Here is a 19,893-nt window from a genome sequence, read left to right as displayed (position 1 = left end):
TGAAAAATTTGTGCTTACCTCGCAAACTTGCTAACAATGCTAATATTGAGTCATGACATTTTGTAATTTGAGGTAAGCTATGTCGTTAAATTGTATAAGAAAAGGTCCCCCGTTTATGTCATTATTAGGTAGCACTTTATCAGTTGTACAGTAAACCACTCTATACATTTTATAGTACCTAATAGCTCATATTAATAAGCTAAAGTAAGTTTTGTTGCTAGCAACACTAACAACACAACAGTAGTAGTAGTTTTCCTTTGTAAATAAATACTAGTAACAGTTAATCCTCAAGTAACAACAAGTTTGGGTCGTGCAGCCTTTTTATTTTAACGATTTATACTTAATGTCTTAATTTAACTGTGTGATTAAGCCACTTAGCTATTGCTGCTAAGAGTAGCATGTGAAAAAAATAAACAAAATGAGTTTCAGTCTAATCTGTAAACACAATGAGCATAGGGACTTGACTTCATTAGGTTTGAGAAATTCACACCATGTTCTGAAAAAATGAAACCTAATGCTGAAACTAAACTAAAATATATTATTAAAAAACATGGAAAATACAAAACTAATAGTCTAATGATCATTTTCCATATATACTGTAAACAACAATAAGCAAAGAATATAAGAAAGAATTTTAACTAGCTCAGTCAGCTCAGCATCAAATGCATCTGGTAGTTAGTGAAAACTAATTTTTATATAAAAACTAGTTCCTGTGCTGCAACCAGATTATCTGTGCTTTATGAGCACTTGTATAACACACACGGTAAGAGATGGTATAACTGGGTCAAGTAAGTATTAGCTTGGTTACAAATAGCTAGTTCTACTAGCTCCTGATCCACCAATACAACTACAAACAGTAATGGAAAATGAAGAAAAAAGAAACACCAGTCATTATATTTTATTACCAGTATGCATTTATGCAGAGTAAAATACTTTATATTTTCATTTTGAGTACTAATGTCACTAATAACTGTATTATTAAAGGACTGTTATCAATTGCACAATGCAGTTAGTCAGTTATTGTTCAGTAAGTATCAGTAAGAGCATATTGATACTGTCTGTATCGAGACAGAGAATTTATTTATGTGTTATCCATATAATCGGATTGAATTTATGAAACATATTCCTCATTATTATAAAAATCTAATCACATGTTAGGATTCAGTGCTGACTGTAGAAACTATAGCTCACATGTGCCACAAACGGCAAGTTAATTCTCACCTCCTGTGAGGGTGACACACTTCTTACAAAGCTAATCCATTTACAGAATGTAAATGCTCATGGAGAGACCAATCACAGCTTGATGCTTTATTCAAAGAGACCAATCAGCAGAATTAGAAGACCGATGTGACTTAAATTCTTTTTTCTCATCTCCAGACATGTTTTCCACTGTCTGTGCTCTTTCTGACCACTAATTGCATAAATGCATTTGTATGTGCTTTGACAACAACTCCTCTAACTGTGACTAGTGAGGTTGAGTGATGTTTTGTTTCCTGTGCTCAAACTTGCACAATACTCCTGCTAGCACTCAGCCCGCACACTGTATCTCTCCTCAGGCCATTCACAGAGATATTAATAAAAACAAATTCATCATCTTCTCTCGATTTGTCAGTGTTTTACCTGCAGTGCTGACTGCAGTCTTTTGAGCTTTCCTATTCTGGTTTTTATTGCATCCTACTGTAATCATGCCTCAGCTTGCAAATATGTATCAACAGCTCTAGCATTAAAATGCTGATTTTAAATTCATGTAAAATAGATGGGCTTTGTTTTGCCAAATATATGTTTGCCATGGGGACCTTTGTTGCATATGTCTTGTTTGATAAAGAGCTGTGAGATTGAAAAGAAAATGTGATAATACTGATGCAGATGAAACTCCTGTACTTCACCTAAACTAGCTGAGTGGAGGCTTAACAACTTTCCTGACTGGTGCAATGCATTAATCCTTATATGTCTACTTATCTCACAAATACCCTTGCAGCTCCCTCACTTAAACCACGCAGAGTATTTTCAGCAGTGAGAATGCTTTTGATGCAGACTTCCTCTATTTGGTGCTACATGTGAGACAGGGCAACTGTAGACCACGTCATAACTTTACTCTCCAAATATCATCGTGGGTTAATTTGTAAATATGGATTTCTGTCAGTGAGTCAAGCAGCAGCAGCAAATAGCACTTCAGTAGGTCTCTGACTTTTTGCTGTCTGAGGATACTTTTGTAATGACGACATTCATGTTAAAGGTCAGCCTGGTTTCTGCTGTAGGAAAACTCATCAGTACATAATCTAAAGAGCTGTTTACAATGTTGACAGTGATGACTCAGTGAGTCATTCAATGCAGATCAATGTGTCTGACAGCTCTGGGCCTCTTCCTGTGATCACATGGAGCCCCTTAACTTAAGGTGCTTAAAGCAGTGGTAAAATGTAATTGATTATTACATTTTGATCATCAACAGTAGACTAGTTTGTGTTGTAAAACAGCACAATTTGGCGCACAAGCAAATGCTAATTGATAAGCTGATGATTGAATGGTTTCACTCTTGATTGTGGACTTTGTAGATAATGATCTTCGATGATATCTATGAATTTAAGCTGCAGATGTTAAACACAGCACATGTTTTGCAGGGAGAGTAACTGTGAAAGCAAAGGCACAATTAAAGGCCTTATATGTGTGCTAATGGTTTTGGATGCTTTGAGATATGTGCTGGCTGAGAGTGATGTGACGCTAAGATAACAATGTGTAAATGTGTCTTGTGCTGAAGGGTTTTTCTTGGGCCGCTGATGATAAAGGCTAACAAAGTCTTTCTGTCATGTGGTTGGCTGCATGTCAGTGAATGAATGAGTAAGACAGAGAATGGCCCTGTTCACGTAAGGAAAGCACACATGCATTGCTGGTTTTAATTACGTCAGAGGCAAATGGGTGTGAAAGCAATGAAAATGTGGATTACAGCACGGGGTCACAGTCTTTCCACAGAGAGCCTGTTATCAGCACAGCACAGGCATGAATGTGCTCTCAATGCAAATGCCCTGGCACACACAGTCCTCAGTCAACCTGTCTGCTGTTTGCAAATGATGAAACTGATAGTCAGTTCAACAGGTTTACAGTTTCAGCCATACACAACTCTTTCACTTTTTTTTTCATGCTCTGTTTGATCAGATCGAGTTTAACAACAAATGATTGAAAATGCAAATTTACAGTAAATTTACCCGTAATTTCATACAAAGTAAAAGATTTGGTACAAACCATCTTGTTTTTAGATTATTTTATGTTATTATTGTGTTACTGTACTAACTTTCGCAATCGTGCAACAGTTACTAACAAAACAAATATTGGTGTTTTTTTTTTGTTACTCATGCTACTAAAGTTCTTTGGTTATCAGAAAGATGACAAGATGTGCCTTTTCCTGCAAACTCACACTACAGTCACCTAACTCTAGTTCATGTGAAGGAAGGAGGTAAATAATAGAACTCTACAACCTTTACTATGAGAGGCTCTTTAATGTTTATTGCATGAAAAAACAAGAATGTGATAGACAGGCCCAGGTCACAAATAATTACCCACTGGTGCTAACACTTAGCACCTGCATGATAGCATGCAGCATGTTAACACAAAGCTAGTAGCAAGGAACACTCCATGCAGACACCAACCAAGCCAAGCCAGGAGCGATGATGAGCACTCATTATCAACTTTCATGTCAGCTTTGTGATAATACTTCAAAGGTGAAGGTAGGACAAATAACCTAGCATGTCTTTGGTAAAACAGAAGCACCCGGGAGAAACCCATGTGGGCACAGGGAGAGCACACATCGCCATACAGAAAGGCCCCAGCTGACTTGAGCAGTCAAGCCCAGAATCTTCATGCTGTTTGCATTTTTGTAATACGTCATAATGTTTAACCATTTTAAGGTCCCTGAAGTATTTACAGCACATATTTGTAGCACGGTGACTCAGTCAGACAGTCATAGCTTTCAATCTCTTCTCTTCAGGACTGAGTCTACTTTGCTCCCAAAATGGTTTATATAGTTAATGATTTTGAGGTATCTTTTCATGGTTAATTATGTGGGTCTCTCACGAACACGATGGAGTAGCCAAAAAGTCAACAAACTGTGGAAGGTTTAGTCCTGAAATAAATCTGAAACCCAAGCTGTAAGTCACAGTAGCTATGTTTACAGTAATGTTTCCTAACCACTTAGTTTTTAGTGTGCCTCCTTAACATACCTGTAGTACAGATGCAAATATGACATCTGTATGTTAAATGTGGGCCCAAAGCTTGCTGAATCACATCCAACCTGCTAAAGTTCACTGTTAACAGGTAAAAATAAATCGCCATGGGTCTGAACACATGGGCACATTTAAGCAGCTTACTTGGCCAAATAAAAGACAGAGAGGCAGCACAATATCTGACAGAATTACATCAGCGTTTTATACTCTGACCCTCAGGCCTTGAGTCAGGGAGACACAAAAGAGGGCACAAGAGTAAGTCAGCTCTGCCACTGTGTTGCTGTGTTGACTCATCAGACATAGTACTAAAAATATAATTCAAATAGCAATGGAATTTTTGACTAGTGTCTGATTTTGGAATTTTCCTTCATGACCGTAAACATATTTTTAACATAAACTGATGTAGAAACGGTCCTCTTTGAGTGCTTCACTTGATGTTTAAGCAAAACCTACTGCCATTTACAGTCAGAAGTAACCATTTACTTTTTGTTTCCTCTAAATCGAACTGCTGTTAAAAATAGCCCTGACCAGTTGCAGTTTTTCCTCCTGTTGAAATTATATTTCCTGAAAACAGCAGTGCTCAGGTGTTTCATGACGTCATGGATCTCTGAGCCATTGTTAAAAATCAAAGTGTATGACACCTGTAAAAATCAAATGACAAAAAACAGATCAAATAAAGGCTTCCTGCATGTCAGTAAATATCCTCACATTCGTTTATTGAACTCACTGTTTGACATTTCAAGAAATGTTGGGGACATTCGTTTATTATTTAGTTTAGTTCTTAAAAGAGAGTGATGAGAATATGATGCAGTTCAACTGAATTTAATTCACAGTAAGTGCTCCAGATCATAAACCTCATGGTCATGGTACTGATGCTGACTTTTGGTCTGACTGGACTTCTCTGTCTCTCAGTCTTCATAACTCAGCATCCAACAGGAAAAGCAAGAATTCAAAACAAAGACACTAAGTTCAAAGGAATGTGTGGCACGGGAGGGATTTAGTGATACGTTATATAAGTAGAACAAACTGGTTCTGCTAGAGGGGTTTGAAGGCAAAGAGCATCAACATGCCTATTTACATAGCCATTGTTTGACATGTGATCCTGTCCTGCTTTGCAATGCAAAAGGTCATAAGTACCCTCCCATGTATAACTATAGAGACTCTCTCAGCAGCCATTTCCAGTATAAAGAAACGTCCCATGTTTTTCACTGCTCTGGTTTAAAAGCCCACTTCACACATCTCTGCATTCTATGCACTCCTTTCAGACTATTCATTTCATTTTCAGTCACTACAATTCGTATGAGTGAGGGTAGGGTTGGAGGGTTGGAGGTGATGGGACAGGCGGGACGAGACTTCTGTTGATCTTATTAAAGTGAGATTGGCTTTTCTGGATAATTATTATGTCATAATATTTTGGCTATAATATACAATATCAGAATCATGTGTCCCATGGGGATTTGGCTGAGAGAAGACTTCACAAGCTCTTGCTGTGGGGTTAAATATTGTGGAAACCCGATGAATTTCTACAACTGCAAAGTCAAAGACGTTACGGAGTTGACGAAAAGACACAAAATTATAATATTACAGTTATACTGAGTGTATAAAGCAAAGTCAGTCAGTTTGCAGTGGTTAGAAATCAAAAGTCCTCGCAGCTGTGCGCACGTTGAAATACAAAATAGATTTCAACCCTTAAAATGCAAATAATTTATCCATATACCCCAGCTGGTAAAAGGTTGAATTTAGTAAAATGGTTAATAGGAACTGTATACATTTACCCCTGGAGGGTCATTAATGCATGCTGTTGTTTATTAGCCCAATTTTTGCTGATTCCTGGAGCACACTGACATTGGAGCAGCAGAAACAGAAACAGAAATGACCTAATAGATCACATCTAAGTAAAGTTGGTTAACTTTGTGTTAACAAAGGTCTGACACAGAGGACTCTAGCAGTTCAACAGTTCTGGGTCTAATTAGTCGTACATGCCCTAAATGTTTCAGCTGGTGAAAAGTCTGCACTGAAGGCCAGTTCAGCACCCAAAATTGTCTACAATGGAGCTATACTGTTGTAGTAGCTGTAGTATGTAGATAACACTGTGTTGCTGAAATGTGGCCTTCCCAGGAAAATGCACATTCAGGATGGGAGCATATGTTACTCCAATACTTGTATACACCTTTCAGCACTGATGGTACATTTTCAGATGTACACGCTTCTGGTTCCTTGAGCTGAGCAGTGACAGCAAGCCAGATGGTCCTTCTGGTCTCCTCTGGAGGTTGTAGCATCCATGTTTTTAAAAAAGACATTTCAATTTGTCTGACCACAGGACAGTTTTACATTTCGCCTCAGTCCATTTTAAAGGAGCTTTGGTCCAAATTTCAACAACAGAATCATGTTTGTTTTTTAGTACTGCATGAGAGGCCCAACGATCGCCCTTCATCCCAGAGATTTTTCCAGATTCTTGGAATCTTCTAATAATGTTATGTATTGTAGATGATGACGTAATGAAATCTTTACAATTTTATGATGAGGAATGTTCTGAAACTTTCCACAGTTTGCAGATGCACTTTTTTGTAGTTCGGTGAACCACCGCCAATTTTTATTATTGAAAAATGCTGGTTCTCTAAGATGGTCTTTTTATATTTGTAGTACCATTTAATTTTACAGCATTTACAGCCTAGTTTCAGTATAGTATCACTTTAGTTAACAACCAGATTCTCACAGTGGATTAATACGTGTGTGTGTTGAGTTCATTAGACCACTTGTGTTTCTTTGGCTTTATACATCATGCTATCTTATGCAGTTATTGTTTGCACATTGGTAATTGTGGTTACATTCCTTTATAAGTGCATTAAACACGTGGTTTTAACACCGCATATCAATGCATATCAGATGCTTTAAGCCACATCATGATAAAGCATCTTAAACGTTCAATTTGTTGTGCAGGTGGCCCAATGTGTAGGCTTATTAGTTATATAGAATTAATGGCCTCTTGCAGTATTTTTTTTCCAAAGTAAACAGATTTTCTGCTGTCCTTCTAATTTTGTAACCTCTGTTTTGTGGACACAGTGTGCATTTCTTTTCCCTACCACAGCTGTCTAGTCCTTGAGCTCTGGCAAAAACTATAAACAGTTAGCTCCATAAATATGTATAATCTTGGTTCTGTACATTAGCACAATATGTATTATAAATGAAACAACTCAAATGCAGTTGAAGTGCAGACTTTTGGCTTTAATTCAGTGGGTTTGAACAAACACATGAAAATGTGATGAACTAATGCTTTTTTTTAACCCAATCACTTCATTTCAGATGTAACTGGACAAATAAATAACTAAAAATAAAATGTTCATTTCTAATACTTTGCTGGCAATCTGATGTCTTGAACTCATGGACATCACCAGCATCACCATTGTGAAAGGGTTTCTCTTTACCATGGAAATGATTCTGCAATCATCCACCACTGTTGTCGTCCATGTAAGTCCAGGTCATTTTGTGTTGCTGAGTACAACAATGCACTTTCTTTCTTTCTTTCTTTCTTTCTTTCTTTCTTTCTTTCTTTCTTTCTTTCTTTCTTTCTTTCTTTCTTTCTTTCTTTCTTTCTTTCTTTCTTTCTCAGGATGTACCAAACTGGAGATTTTGCCACTCCTAATATTGTAGCAGTTTCTCAGATGTTTTTTTTCTTCTGTTTTCACAGCTTAAGAATGGCTCACCTGGATGAAGAGCTCCTTTGACCGTATGTTGTCTGTTCAAAGCAAAACCTTCCAAATGATAGCACCACACATCAAATCAACTCCATTTCTTTTATCTGCTTAATTAATAATGACATAATGAAGGAATTGCCCACACCTGTTCATTGAATAGCCTTTTAGTTCCTTTAAAAAAACAGTGGCCCCTGTTACAGAGCTGAAAGGCCTAAATGCTTCATCCAGTTTGAATGTGGATACCCTCAAATGAAAGCTTAGAGTCTAAACATTATGTCGGTGGAATACATGTATGTGTCAGTAAACAGGTTTTAAAAAAAAAGCTTGTGTCAGTGTCTAAATATATATGGAGATGCAGTGTTCAGATAAACAATTTACTTGCCTTAAGGTGACTGTTGTTGTGATCTAGTGGTTTATAAATAAAAATGAATTGAATAAATATTATGTATCTGTGTTTGATTACTATTAATGCAGTAAAAGTATATGATTAGACAAATGCAAATCAAAACATAATATGATTTGTTTTTTCAAAAGAAGGCAAGAACCTCAGCAAACACAGTAAACTCCCCCATAATACACTTTCCCTCTCCTCCTATATGTCCTAAATCCAGAGCCACATCCTCCTCCACTCTGGACATCTAATCCCCATAAGCCTGCATAATGCCCTGGCCAGGGTGAGCGAGTAGAGGAAGTGAAGAAAGGCAAGTTCAAGTTTAATGACCTTGCAAGTGGATTACAGGTCGGCTAGGGTTCAAAAACGGCTCTGCGTGGCCTTGAGCGCAGCCTGAGGACCAAAATCAGCTGACACAGAAAAGGAAGGTTCACAAATCAGGACATATGTAAGTCAGGTTAAGGGCAGGGACATGTATGACCTCTGTACTGTGTACGTGAAGTTGCAGAGTGTTCCTCTGCCACTAGAGGGAAGCAGAGCCTTTCATCTTCTTCAGTCGTAGCTGGAGAAAGTGTGTTACTTGGCCTATGCTTCCTGGTGGGCTGATACAGCAATGACCTGACCTAAAGTATCACAGAGGTGGATTAAGAGGCCTCTGGTCAGAGGATTAACTAAAAGGTGGTCTGAAGCGTTTCCATGCAGCATCTTTGCAGCTCCATGTCCTTCTGTTATTGTTGCAGCAATTGTTGTTGTGATGTCTGAGTGACTGGGTGTAAACACAATGCAGGTCAGCGATAGTGAGCAGTGTAACTGCTTCACAACCTTTTCAGCATTTGTGTAGATCGTGATTTGCTTTTTGCATTGTTTTAAACTCCCACTCAGGTTCAAAACAGGCCCACTCTGAAACCACTCACATGTTTGAAAATGTGTTTGTGAGCAGACAACAAGCTTGCCTACTTGTAAGTCTGTTGCACAAGAACCAAAACCGCAACTCTGACCACTCGCTTGAGATTTTGAACGTGTCCTCTTCCCCTGCTTGTGCCTGGCAGAGTGACTTTTTCCGAGCATCGGTGATACTCTAATAAAGCTACACTCAGCAACGTGATTGAAAGCCTTATACATGGAAAATGTCACCGATTGGTTCTGAGCTTCAGATGATTTAATCACATCAAAGCACTTCAAGCTCATAGACTTGCTGTCTATCAGATGACACAGGAGAATCTTACATAATCACAATAGCACAAACCCACTCTAACATCTTGAGCCCAAACCTCAAGTGAGCAGCTGAAATTCAGAGAAGAGCTCTTGAACATCCTGCAAGAAGACTGAAAAACTATTTCTGAAGCCTGTTTAAAGAAACTGCAACCTTTCCTAGGACAGCTTAGGCTGTGACTATTTTTTTGTTTGTTTATTTTGATTTACGTTTCTGTTTCCTTTTCCCCATTTTCCTAGCGTCATATACAGAAATGAGGGATTGCCCAAAACGTGTGCACAGTACTGTAGTTAGACAAGATGTCTGGCTGACAACACTAAAGGCTTTCCCTCATACAGGCCTGCACACTCTTCATTTTCCCAGCATACAAATACATGAACTGACTTTGTTTCACATGTGCATTTCCTATTGCTTTAAACATCTTCTATTTTACACTAAATATTTTTCCATGTTTCTAAACTCACGGGCATTTCATGAAATAAATATAGTGTAAAGTCAGGTATGCATAAAAAGAATGGGTATGTTTTTGCAGAGGCATGGTAAATGGATTGATTCTTATATGGTGCTTTTCTACTCCCCCGGAGTACTCAAAGCGCTGTATACAACATGCCTCATTCACCTATTCACACCCACTCGCACTTCCTTCTATACTTAAGTGCAATCTAAACATTCACACACATTCACACTCCGATGGACGGATTGAAAAGCAACTTGGGGTTAGTATCTTGCCCAAGGATACTTGGCATGCAGACTGGGAAAGCCAAGGATCGAACCACCAACCCTCCAGTCAGTAGCTGATCTGCTCTACCACCTGAGGCACAGCCACCCCAATAACCCCATCCGCCCTAATACAGATGCCATCATGTAAGAAGCGATCCTATACAAATGTCTGTGTGGAAAGTATGTTACGACTTGCTAAATTAAGTCGTAACAAGCACCTCTGTCTTAACTCTGTCATTTCCTGTCCATTCCAACAACTCTCCATCCACTGCAGATATATTTCTAAAGGTCACGTTTCTCTGCACACATACGGAAATGTGAATCTGCCGTTGCCGTTCTTGTTTTTGGTTTTGATTTTTCTTACCCTTTGTAAGAGCCTTGAGAAAATTCCCCAAGGTTTTCAGGAAATGCATTTCGGGAACTGAAATGTGCTTCAGTTAAAGCTCGATGATTATGTTATACTTGGCTATACTTGCACAATTCGTTTTGAGAATGTTTGGCAATCCCTAAATGTTTAGAATTCATGCAAAGAATGCATGTAAAGCCGAAACTGCACTGTAATTACATTTTGTTGTTTCCAATATTTGGGATTGTTAAACTGTTTCGTGACTTTTTGTTTGCTGTATAGACTCAATTTTACAGTATAATGCTGTAAAATTTATAAAATGTTACTGCTACCACTCTTACATCCGATTTGGGGGGGGGGGGGGGGGGGGCTTACAGCATTGTAAGCTGTTATGGCCCATTTTTGTACTTTGTAACTCAAATTCAGCACAACATATTTGTATTTATGTGCTCTACAAGTTATGTTGAGACTGTGTTAAGCTTTACTGCTAAAAAACATCTTAATAAAACATTTTGAAAAGCATGTACCTGGATTTAATCACACATCTTCTTTATCCATAATTCATGGTTTCTGTAGCTCAGACAATGCCACTGCATGATAGGTTAATCAAGCAAATAGTAAATATGGGACGTGGACATAGCTGTGTTTAGAGTGAAGCACAGCTATGTCCCTTTTGTTTTCTTATTTTTGTAAAATTGGGCCCCAACAATAAGACAAGTTTCTACAGGTAAGGTAGGGCTCACGGAAGTATTTCATACAGCTGGTGTTTCAGACTGTGCCAACCTACAATTCCTACATGCACATCCCCTGTAAGGTCATATACTGCACTTGTGTGCATTTATCTGAGATATTTTCTGTAATTTGTTTAATTCTGTATGAAGTTTAAAAATTATTACATGTGGTAATAATTGTGCCAGCTGAGATATAAACCTTGATGTGCCATCATTTTGGTTTAACTTCACTGTCAATCCATTTTCACTCGTTGATGTTTGTTGCCACAAGATAATCCTGAATCATGTTTTAACCTTCTGTCGTTGCATTTACTCTGGTTTGCAGCTGTCTGTGCTTCTGTGTGGCTGGACCTGAGTTGTTATTATTACTACAGCTAATGTTTACTACTTCTGTTACACCATGTATTAGGTGTAAAAATCTTCTAAATGTATGCAATTCCATATAAACAACGCTTTACAACCATGTTCAGGAAGATAAACCAATTTATTCATCAAACAAGTGGAATTTCAGCAGAGTTATACAGCTGTTGGTGCTTTTGTCTCCACCCCAGGGTGCGGTCTCTACTTCTTGCCCTTGGTTGCAAAACCACGGAAGCAGCAGGTCAGAGCAGCTGCCACCGCCATAAACTCCTCAAAGTCCACCACGCCATCTCCATCAAAATCAAGAGCTTTGATCAGGTCATCCACTGCTTTTTTGTCTTTTGCTCCCTGTGAAGACCAACAGAACACCAGTGCTGTAAGCTACAGTCTGCAAGCTGCCAAATAGGGCCTCACTTTTTAGTCGAATAAAAACAGTTAAAACTAAACAAAATGTTGTTGTTCAAGTTAAATACAAATACCATTAGGCTGACACCTTTTGTTAAATTTTAAACATCACAACTTGTCGGAAACACTTTTAAAAACAACTAGAAGCATGCAGCTGCAGGATGATATGTCCTTACTGCTTTCATTTTGCAAGTTAACCACCAAAACCAATCACCAACACATGAATTTGTATATTTTGCAGCATATAGTAAAAACACAGGTATGCCCTTTGGGGTGTACATTACCGAGATCATTTCAGGCATTTCCTTTTCCAGCAACGTCTTGACTTCAGATTTGGACAGACTGTTTGGGTCGCCATCAGTTTTTGCATACTTTTCAAAGGTGTCGAGCATCATACACATGGACATCTGTAGCTGAGTCATGGTTCCTGGCTGATGGGTAGTTATTAAACAGGTAGAGAAAAAGAAATGGAAGGTCGACAGAGCAATACCTGTGCACGCAGTGACGGAAAAGAGGAGATACGGTTCTTTTTATACCTTTAAAAATGGGCTTGGCCACATTGGGAAGACAAAACCTCTAAAGGTGTGGCAGTGTTTGCTAAAGTATGTTGCACATATCAGGTTTCATACTCTGAGAACACAACCTCATTCTCCCAACGCCCAGTATGCACATACTGAAAGGCCATATGCAGCTTTAGTCATTTGCTAGTGGACTTTGTTGAAAATTAAATGAATATTTAATTGTTGATAAGCATTTTGCTTTGGATATGAGTTTAACTTTTCTACCACTGCATTTCCTGTGTTTGGCATTTGTCTGTGCTTCTGCATAGGGCTGGACTTAAGCCACTAAAACCCATACCATTTTTAACCCTGTGTTTAAAAAAAAGTACACTGTGTAAATATCATTCTAGGTTATGCATTTTTATATTAAATCACAACTATGTGCAGGTAGATAAATCCCTTTATTCAGCTGTTACATAACAAGAGGCATTGCAGAGATAATAGGCAGTTGCTGCTGTTGTTCCCAGGGTGTGGTCACTACGCTCACTTCTTGCAAGGGCGGCCGTGGCAGACGCAGGTGATAGAAGCAACCAGCACCATGAACTCGTTGAAGTCGACCTCACCGTCTCCATTAAAGTCCAGCTCTTTGAACAACTTGTCCAGGTCTTCTTGATTCTGTGCTCCCTGTATAAATCAAAAGATTATGTCACCAGTGCTACATTTTCTAAACTGCCAAAAGGTGTTGTTGTCAGTATCATTTTTATTCAAATTGAGCCTTTTTCAAGATCACGTTGTTCCAGTTCGATGACAAACAACCCTGAGATGTATTTGATTGTCTTTACTTTTCAAAAAAATTGAAACACCATATAAAAACATCAAAAAGCAAACAGCTGACTGTTTTACCAACCAAAACCGAGCACAGCCAGCTCTAGAGCTCACGATGCAAATTTTTTGTAATTATTCAGTGTCTTTATTGTACTTGAACTCCTAGCATGAGTCAGGATGTTTTCTAGCTTCATGATAAACTCTTGCATACAGTATATTTAGTTGATAAATATACTTAAATACATAATGTTATGTAAATTTAAGCCTATGTGCCTGATCCTCGCTGAGCAGATATCAGCACTGTACCCAGCGGTGACATGTACATGGCCCAGCACATGCATGCAAGGAATGAACAGTACCTTGAGCAGTCCAGGCAGCTCGTTTTCCAGCAGAGCCTTGACCTCGGCTTTTGTTAGGCTATCCGGCTTTCCCTCCTTTCCTGCATATGTATCAAAGACCTTCATCATGCAAGCCACGGACGTCTCCAGCTGTGTCATGGTTGCTGTCTGACAGGTGGTTCAGGTAGAGAGGAAAAATTGGAGGTGGACAGAGCAGTAGCTGTACAGGGAATGAAGGATTAGAGAGGGGATTCTTTTTATACCTTTAAAAAATAGGTTTGGCACCACTGATAAGTCTAGCTTCTATTGCTGAGGTAGTGCTTCCTCAAATGTTTGACTCCAACTTAGTAAACACAACCTTGGACCTGCATCGCCCAATATTCACATCACCTGAAAGGCCATATGCAGCTTTGGTCATTTACTTGTTGACTTAAGGCGAGGCCTATCTATTAACAGAACAACAAAGGTAATAAATTCTATGATTTAAAGCAGTAACTAAGCGATTGATTTATTATGCAAGCTGAGCTGCAAAGTCTGTTGTCGTTATCATCCAAAGACGATAATGAAACAAGTTTAAACCTGCTGTCAGTGCAGCATTTACTGTGGTTGGTGGCTGTCTGCGTGTCTATGTAGGGTCGGATTTAAACCACAATAGGAAAGTTACGAAAACTGAGTACACGAGGGCGGCGATCTGTTCTCTCTCATAAATGATGTTGTGGAAATTGTGCTCTCTTACAATATATATATATATATGCATGAAACATCAAAAGCATTTTTGTGGTCAGATAACATGTCACAACATGCCTCTTGCTTCATTATGTCAAACACAATGAGAAATAAAGTTCCTCATGCAGATTGGATGGCAAAGGAGGAATCAAAGATGATGGCGTTCAGTGGACCGAGTACCCGAGTCATACTTTCGAATTTCACTTTTTATTTTTTTAAAAAAAGCATGTGGATGTGGTGAAAGTGCAAGGGTGCAAGCTTGCAAGTAGAAGAAAGCTTCTGAGACTGTAAAAACCTGGCCATTCAGTAGCGGTTAACACGTTTTGGAGGGTACATCATGGCATGCAGGCCAGGTCTAGTATCACACTGTAAGTTTGGTTTGTCCCTCTGTCAGTCTGAACCTGGCTGACTCAACAGGTCAAATATTTGCATTACTTTCGTCCATGAGTCTAGTACATATTAATCACCGCTTTCTGATATTATCACAAACCCAAATGTGTTAATGCAAAGTAATGTGACACTAAAACTGATCTGTCTTGTAGCTGTTGGTATCGCTTTCCGAGGCAGAGTTGTTTTAAGAGTGTAAAAAACACTGCAATTTAAATTTTACCTGAAAATTAAACCATTTTCTAAATATTTTCCAGTACAGCACATTTTGCAGCTTTGCCAAATGGTGTAGACTTTTCATATCACAGATTGTATATTGTCAGTACTCAGTGCTTCATGGTGAAAACTAAGCTTGGTCTCATGGCTTCTGTTTCTATTGTGTCACTGGTTTTTTCACTGTGGTGAAAGGTGATAAAACATCTTTACGTGGCTCTCCATTTATAGGTTCTTTCCTCTTGCTCTTTTCTCCTTTTATATGCACCTGCCATCTAAAGCAGCCAAATCCCTCAGCTTTAACGTGATGACTAAATTATTTGTGCGCAGCTGTTTAAATTTGCGCCCTGAAAATGCTTTTTATTGTCCACCATGTGTAACTCTGTGTGTGAAACAAAAACTTGACAAATATTTTAGGTATTAAACAACAAATCCTGCAAATACATTTGAGTATACTGTATGTATTTCACTATGACACGAAAGAGATGCTAAGAGATAATATCTTTCCTTTGCATAGCAGTTAGTTTTCCATGTATGGTAACCAAACTGGTTTTAACTCTAAGCTGCAAAGCTCTGCTCTATTCAGATGTGTTGTTGACAGGCAGTTTGACCTGGAGACATGCTAAACAATGCCAACTCTACAAACACGAAAGTGATTCTTGGAAATTCACTGTCAGGGGTTCCTATGAAAGGCGGTGCCTTGACTTTTGCTGTTTAAAAAGAAATTAGAGCGCCTTCCAAGACTCATGTCCCTGGTTATTGTAAAATCATATATGATATTATAACATTGTCATTATTTTTATAGAAGCTGAAGATGAGCACAATATCTTGAAATAGGAGTAAAAAAGAACAGTGGTATATACAATATATAACATAAAATATGTACAATGTGTGATGTACATTGGCATTATAAAGTCAACAGTGTGCGTATACACACGATGCGGTGTATTGGGTGGAGTACTGGATAAACAGGTGCAGAGATCTAAAGAAGTTTTAAGGCTGCAAACCCAATGCATCAACACTTTATACAACTTTTTTTTGATACACACAAACAAAACATAATCTTTCACTTCAGGGTGGCTGTAGGTCAGGAGGTAGAGCAGATATTAACCCTAAGTTTCTCTCCGGTGCGTCTATTGGAGTATCAATGTATGTAAATGTTAGTTAGTAAGAAGTTGTTACGGTCACTGGGGGGACTCAAACGCGGGACTCTTTGCTCAAAGGAAGAACGGAGGGTTTTTATTTACAAACACCAGGTGAAATGTGTGACAGTGACTCAGTGCTATATACAAGCATGCGGGGATCAGGGCTCAAGGAAATCCACGGGGGAAAACAGGGGAACACTCTCACTCTTCAGTCTCTCTTGGCGTCTCACCAGTCATTTACTCCTCTCTCACAGCAGAAACTCAGTAGGGAACAAGGGCAGGTTCAGGGGTACAGGTCAAGCAACGATCCAGCGAAGAGCAGTCTCGCTTCTTCCCTTTAGTAAGTAAGTTAATGAGGCGCAGGTGTTGATCATCTCCCAGGTATGTATGCCAAAGGCGGGAGCCCACAATGAACTCCGCCCAGGCGACAGAGGGGGAGAGGGAGAAAGAGGGAGAGAGAGAGAACAAAGCAGAACTTCTCAGGCAGATCTGTCAGACTGTGACAGAAGTAAGGTAGTAAAAATCATAGAATTAAGTGCTTGGGGGAATCTGGCATGTTGTATTAAGTGCTTTGAGTACTCAAAAAGCGCTATTTAAGAATCAGTCCATTTACAATGCATTGCTTCTGTTTATAGCACATGGAGCTGTGTATTGTATTTATCTTATCTTCTACAGTCAAATGACTCAGACAAGATTATTGCCTGAGTCATATGAACAAAAGGCAGTTCTGGAATGCAGCACTCCCTAAAACGGGGAATGGTAACTGGAATATACCAATTACTGACACATTAGTGGGGGGAAACCAAATGTTTACTTCTAATATAATTACAGTTGTGTTCATAATCACTCTTCGTGGACATAACTGCCATCGTTTCAGTTTTAATTATTGCTATGAACTGTTCTTTTTCAAGTTTTCATAAGTTTGAATTTATTTTGGATTTTCTTTAAGTCACATGAGGTCAAAAGTATAGATACACAAGTTCTACAGTGTGTTTTAACTTGATAAGACCAAGGCGTATTAACTTCTTGTCACTAAACATGATTGAGTACGACTGGTAGTTTGTCATGCCAGCATTTTTTGATAGCGCTTATCGGTTTGACCAATACTCAGAACAATAGGAAAGTCCAGGGAACTCAGTGAAGATCTAGGAAGGAATTGTGGATTTATGTAAATTGGGAAGGAGTCTTGGACTCATGTCTAAACAACTGCATAATCCAATATCATCAGTTTAAGGAGCTGAAACACTTCTTTGCACGCTTTGCACGCTTTGAGGTGAAGGGACCAGAGGCAGCAGCAGCAAAAACATCAGACAGCAGCAGCAATATGAGGAATATGAGGTGAGGCGCACACTGAGGGCAGAGAACCCCATGAAGGCCGCCGGTCCAGATGGTGTGACGGGAAGGGTCCTAAAAGAATGCGCAGACCAGCTGGCTGGGATCTTCAACACTTCACTGTCCCAGTCCTGCATCCCGCCGTGCCTAAAGTCGGCCACAATTGTCCCACTGCCAAAACGTACCGACTTTAGCAGCCTCAACGACTACCGACCAGTTGCTCTAACACCTGTTATAATGAAGTGCTTTGAGAAACTGGTCCGACGTCACATCATGTCCCGCCTGCCACCCACACTCGACCCGCTCCAGTTCGCATACAGAGCTAACAGATCAACTGAAGATGCCCTTGGTACAATGCTCCACACTACCTTCTCTCACCTGGAACAACAGGGGCGTTACGCCGGGCTGCTCTTTGTTGCCTTAACACCGGCTCTCCACAAGGCTGTGTTCTGAGTCCCCTACTGTACACTCTGTACACACATGACTGTGTTAGTACTCATTAAGTTTGCAGATGATACCTGCATCATCTCTGGGGGAGATGAGATGGCATACAGAGGTTCAGAAGCTGTTGGATTGGTGTGCAGACAGCAACCTGAACCTCAATACCACCAAGACAAAAGAAGTGGTAGTCAACTTCAGAAGGAGGAAGTCTGAGCTGCAGCCTGTCAGCATCAACTGGGAGTGTGTGAAAAGGGTGTCCAGTTTCAAGTTCCTGGGTGTGCACATAAACACAGACCTCAAATGGAGCTCAAACACCTCTGCGGTTTTGAAGAAGGCCCAACAGTATCTCTACTTCCTGAGAATACTCAGAAAAATGAAATTGATTGTCTTCTACCGCTGCCCCATTGAAAGTGTGCTGACATACTGCATCTGTGTGTGGTTCTCCACAAAAGGCACTACAGAGGGTCATCAATACACCCAAAAAAATCACTGGACATCCTCTTCCCTCCCTGAAGGACCTGTACAGCACTCTCTCAAGAGGGCAGGCAGCATCCTACGGGACTGTACATACCCAGGTGTTTAAGCTGCTGCCCTCTGGCAGGAGTTTCAGGCTGCTGAGGTCCCAGACAAATAAACTAAAGGACAACTTTTACAACAGGGCTATAGCCCTAATCAATGCAAACAGCTGACCTGATTGGCTACCTCCCTGGACTTTTTTTTTTTTTTTTTGGGGGGGGGGGGGGGGGCACGGCGACGTGGGACAGTTTTCCAATTTCATTGCACTATTGTATGTATGACTGTGCAATGACAATAAAGAGTTACCCTAAATGATTATATGTAAGGGTGGGTCAGTTTAGACCTGCTGTTGCACCAATTCCTTTTTAATTTCATTCAGGCCTTTCTAACCAATTTTAAAATGTTTCCGCCTTTCTTGTTTTTCTTTAATTGCTGGAATTTATAACAGTATAAATATATATAACAGAGTATGTTTTGGAAGATGACCAAGTAGCAAACCTCCAGATTAAGAAGGTAGATAACACTACAACATACTGGAGGTGTGAAATCGCAAAGGGTGAGATTGGGCCTGTGGTTCTCTAACCTGACACATCTGAAGCTACAGCCACAGGAAATAACACTTGTTTCACTGAGAATAAAGCTTTTTTTTTTCTTTTTGAAAACTTTTTCAGAAAACTTATTACAACTTATATATTTATAGCAGTGTTGAGGAAAGTGGCGCGTGTGTTTGAAGTATGGGCAGTATGTGCTGCCCATACTTCAAACATAGGCTAGTTCGTTATCACACCTACGATGGGCTACTTTTGCCTTTGTAAACTATAAAAACTGTTAAGAGAGTGTCAAGGTTCAAAGAAACTGGAAATGAATTAACGGCTGCACCATAGGTGATACTTCTCTGGGTGCACATCTTCAGTAGGACGAGGTTGATTATAAGGTGCCTGTAAATCAGAATACAACGGCTAGTTTGTTAAATTGTAACAGTAAATGGATTTCTATTTTATAGCACTAGTGACACACCACTAACCCTGAGAGAAAGTAGTGCTGACCAGTGTTGGTCAAGTTACTTGAAAAAAGTAATCAGTAACTAATTACTGAGTACTTCCCCCAAAAAGGAATCCCGTTACTTTACTGATTACTTATTTTTAGTAATTAATTACTTAGTTACTTAGTTACTTTTTAAAAACACGATTTACAACCTGAATAGGTGATAAAGCGATAGATCTTTCAGCCCAATTCTACTTTTTCTGCATAATCCATCATACAAAATGTAATCAAATAGAAAAGTCTCTTTTTAAAACTTTAAACTTTAAATCTTTTAACTTTATGCATCAAGCAAAAACTTATTATTTATATATTATACTTATATTATACTTATTATATGCACCATTCTCTGAC

At 39.2% G+C, this 19,893-nt stretch overlaps 2 protein-coding genes across 2 annotated transcripts; both read right to left on the bottom strand.

The window, feature by feature from the left end:
• Positions 1–11,775: 11,775 nt before the first annotated feature.
• On the bottom strand, positions 11,776–12,592 carry LOC146523325 (protein S100-P-like). The gene is made up of 2 exons (XM_085154821.1): positions 12,360–12,592; positions 11,776–12,018 (listed from the first exon to the last, which is right to left on the bottom strand). Exons 1-2 carry the CDS (start codon positions 12,495–12,497, stop codon positions 11,872–11,874), a joined length of 285 nt encoding a protein of 94 aa, XP_085010947.1. The 5' UTR covers positions 12,498–12,592; the 3' UTR covers positions 11,776–11,871.
• A 406-nt stretch (positions 12,593–12,998) lies between these two features.
• LOC146523324 (protein S100-G-like) lies at positions 12,999–14,015 on the bottom strand. The gene is made up of 2 exons (XM_085154822.1): positions 13,760–14,015; positions 12,999–13,259 (listed from the first exon to the last, which is right to left on the bottom strand). The coding sequence occupies exons 1-2, from the start codon at positions 13,895–13,897 to the stop codon at positions 13,119–13,121; spliced, it is 279 nt and encodes a 92-aa protein (XP_085010948.1). The 5' UTR covers positions 13,898–14,015; the 3' UTR covers positions 12,999–13,118.
• Between the last annotated feature and the right edge of the window lie 5,878 nt (positions 14,016–19,893).

The sequence above is a fragment of the Neolamprologus multifasciatus genome, chromosome 3 (genome assembly GCF_963576455.1).
Source record: "Neolamprologus multifasciatus chromosome 3, fNeoMul1.2, whole genome shotgun sequence".
NCBI lineage: Eukaryota > Metazoa > Chordata > Actinopteri > Cichliformes > Cichlidae > Neolamprologus > Neolamprologus multifasciatus.
Note: the sequence above shows the minus strand (reverse complement) of the source record. Positions and strands in the feature narration are given on the sequence as shown.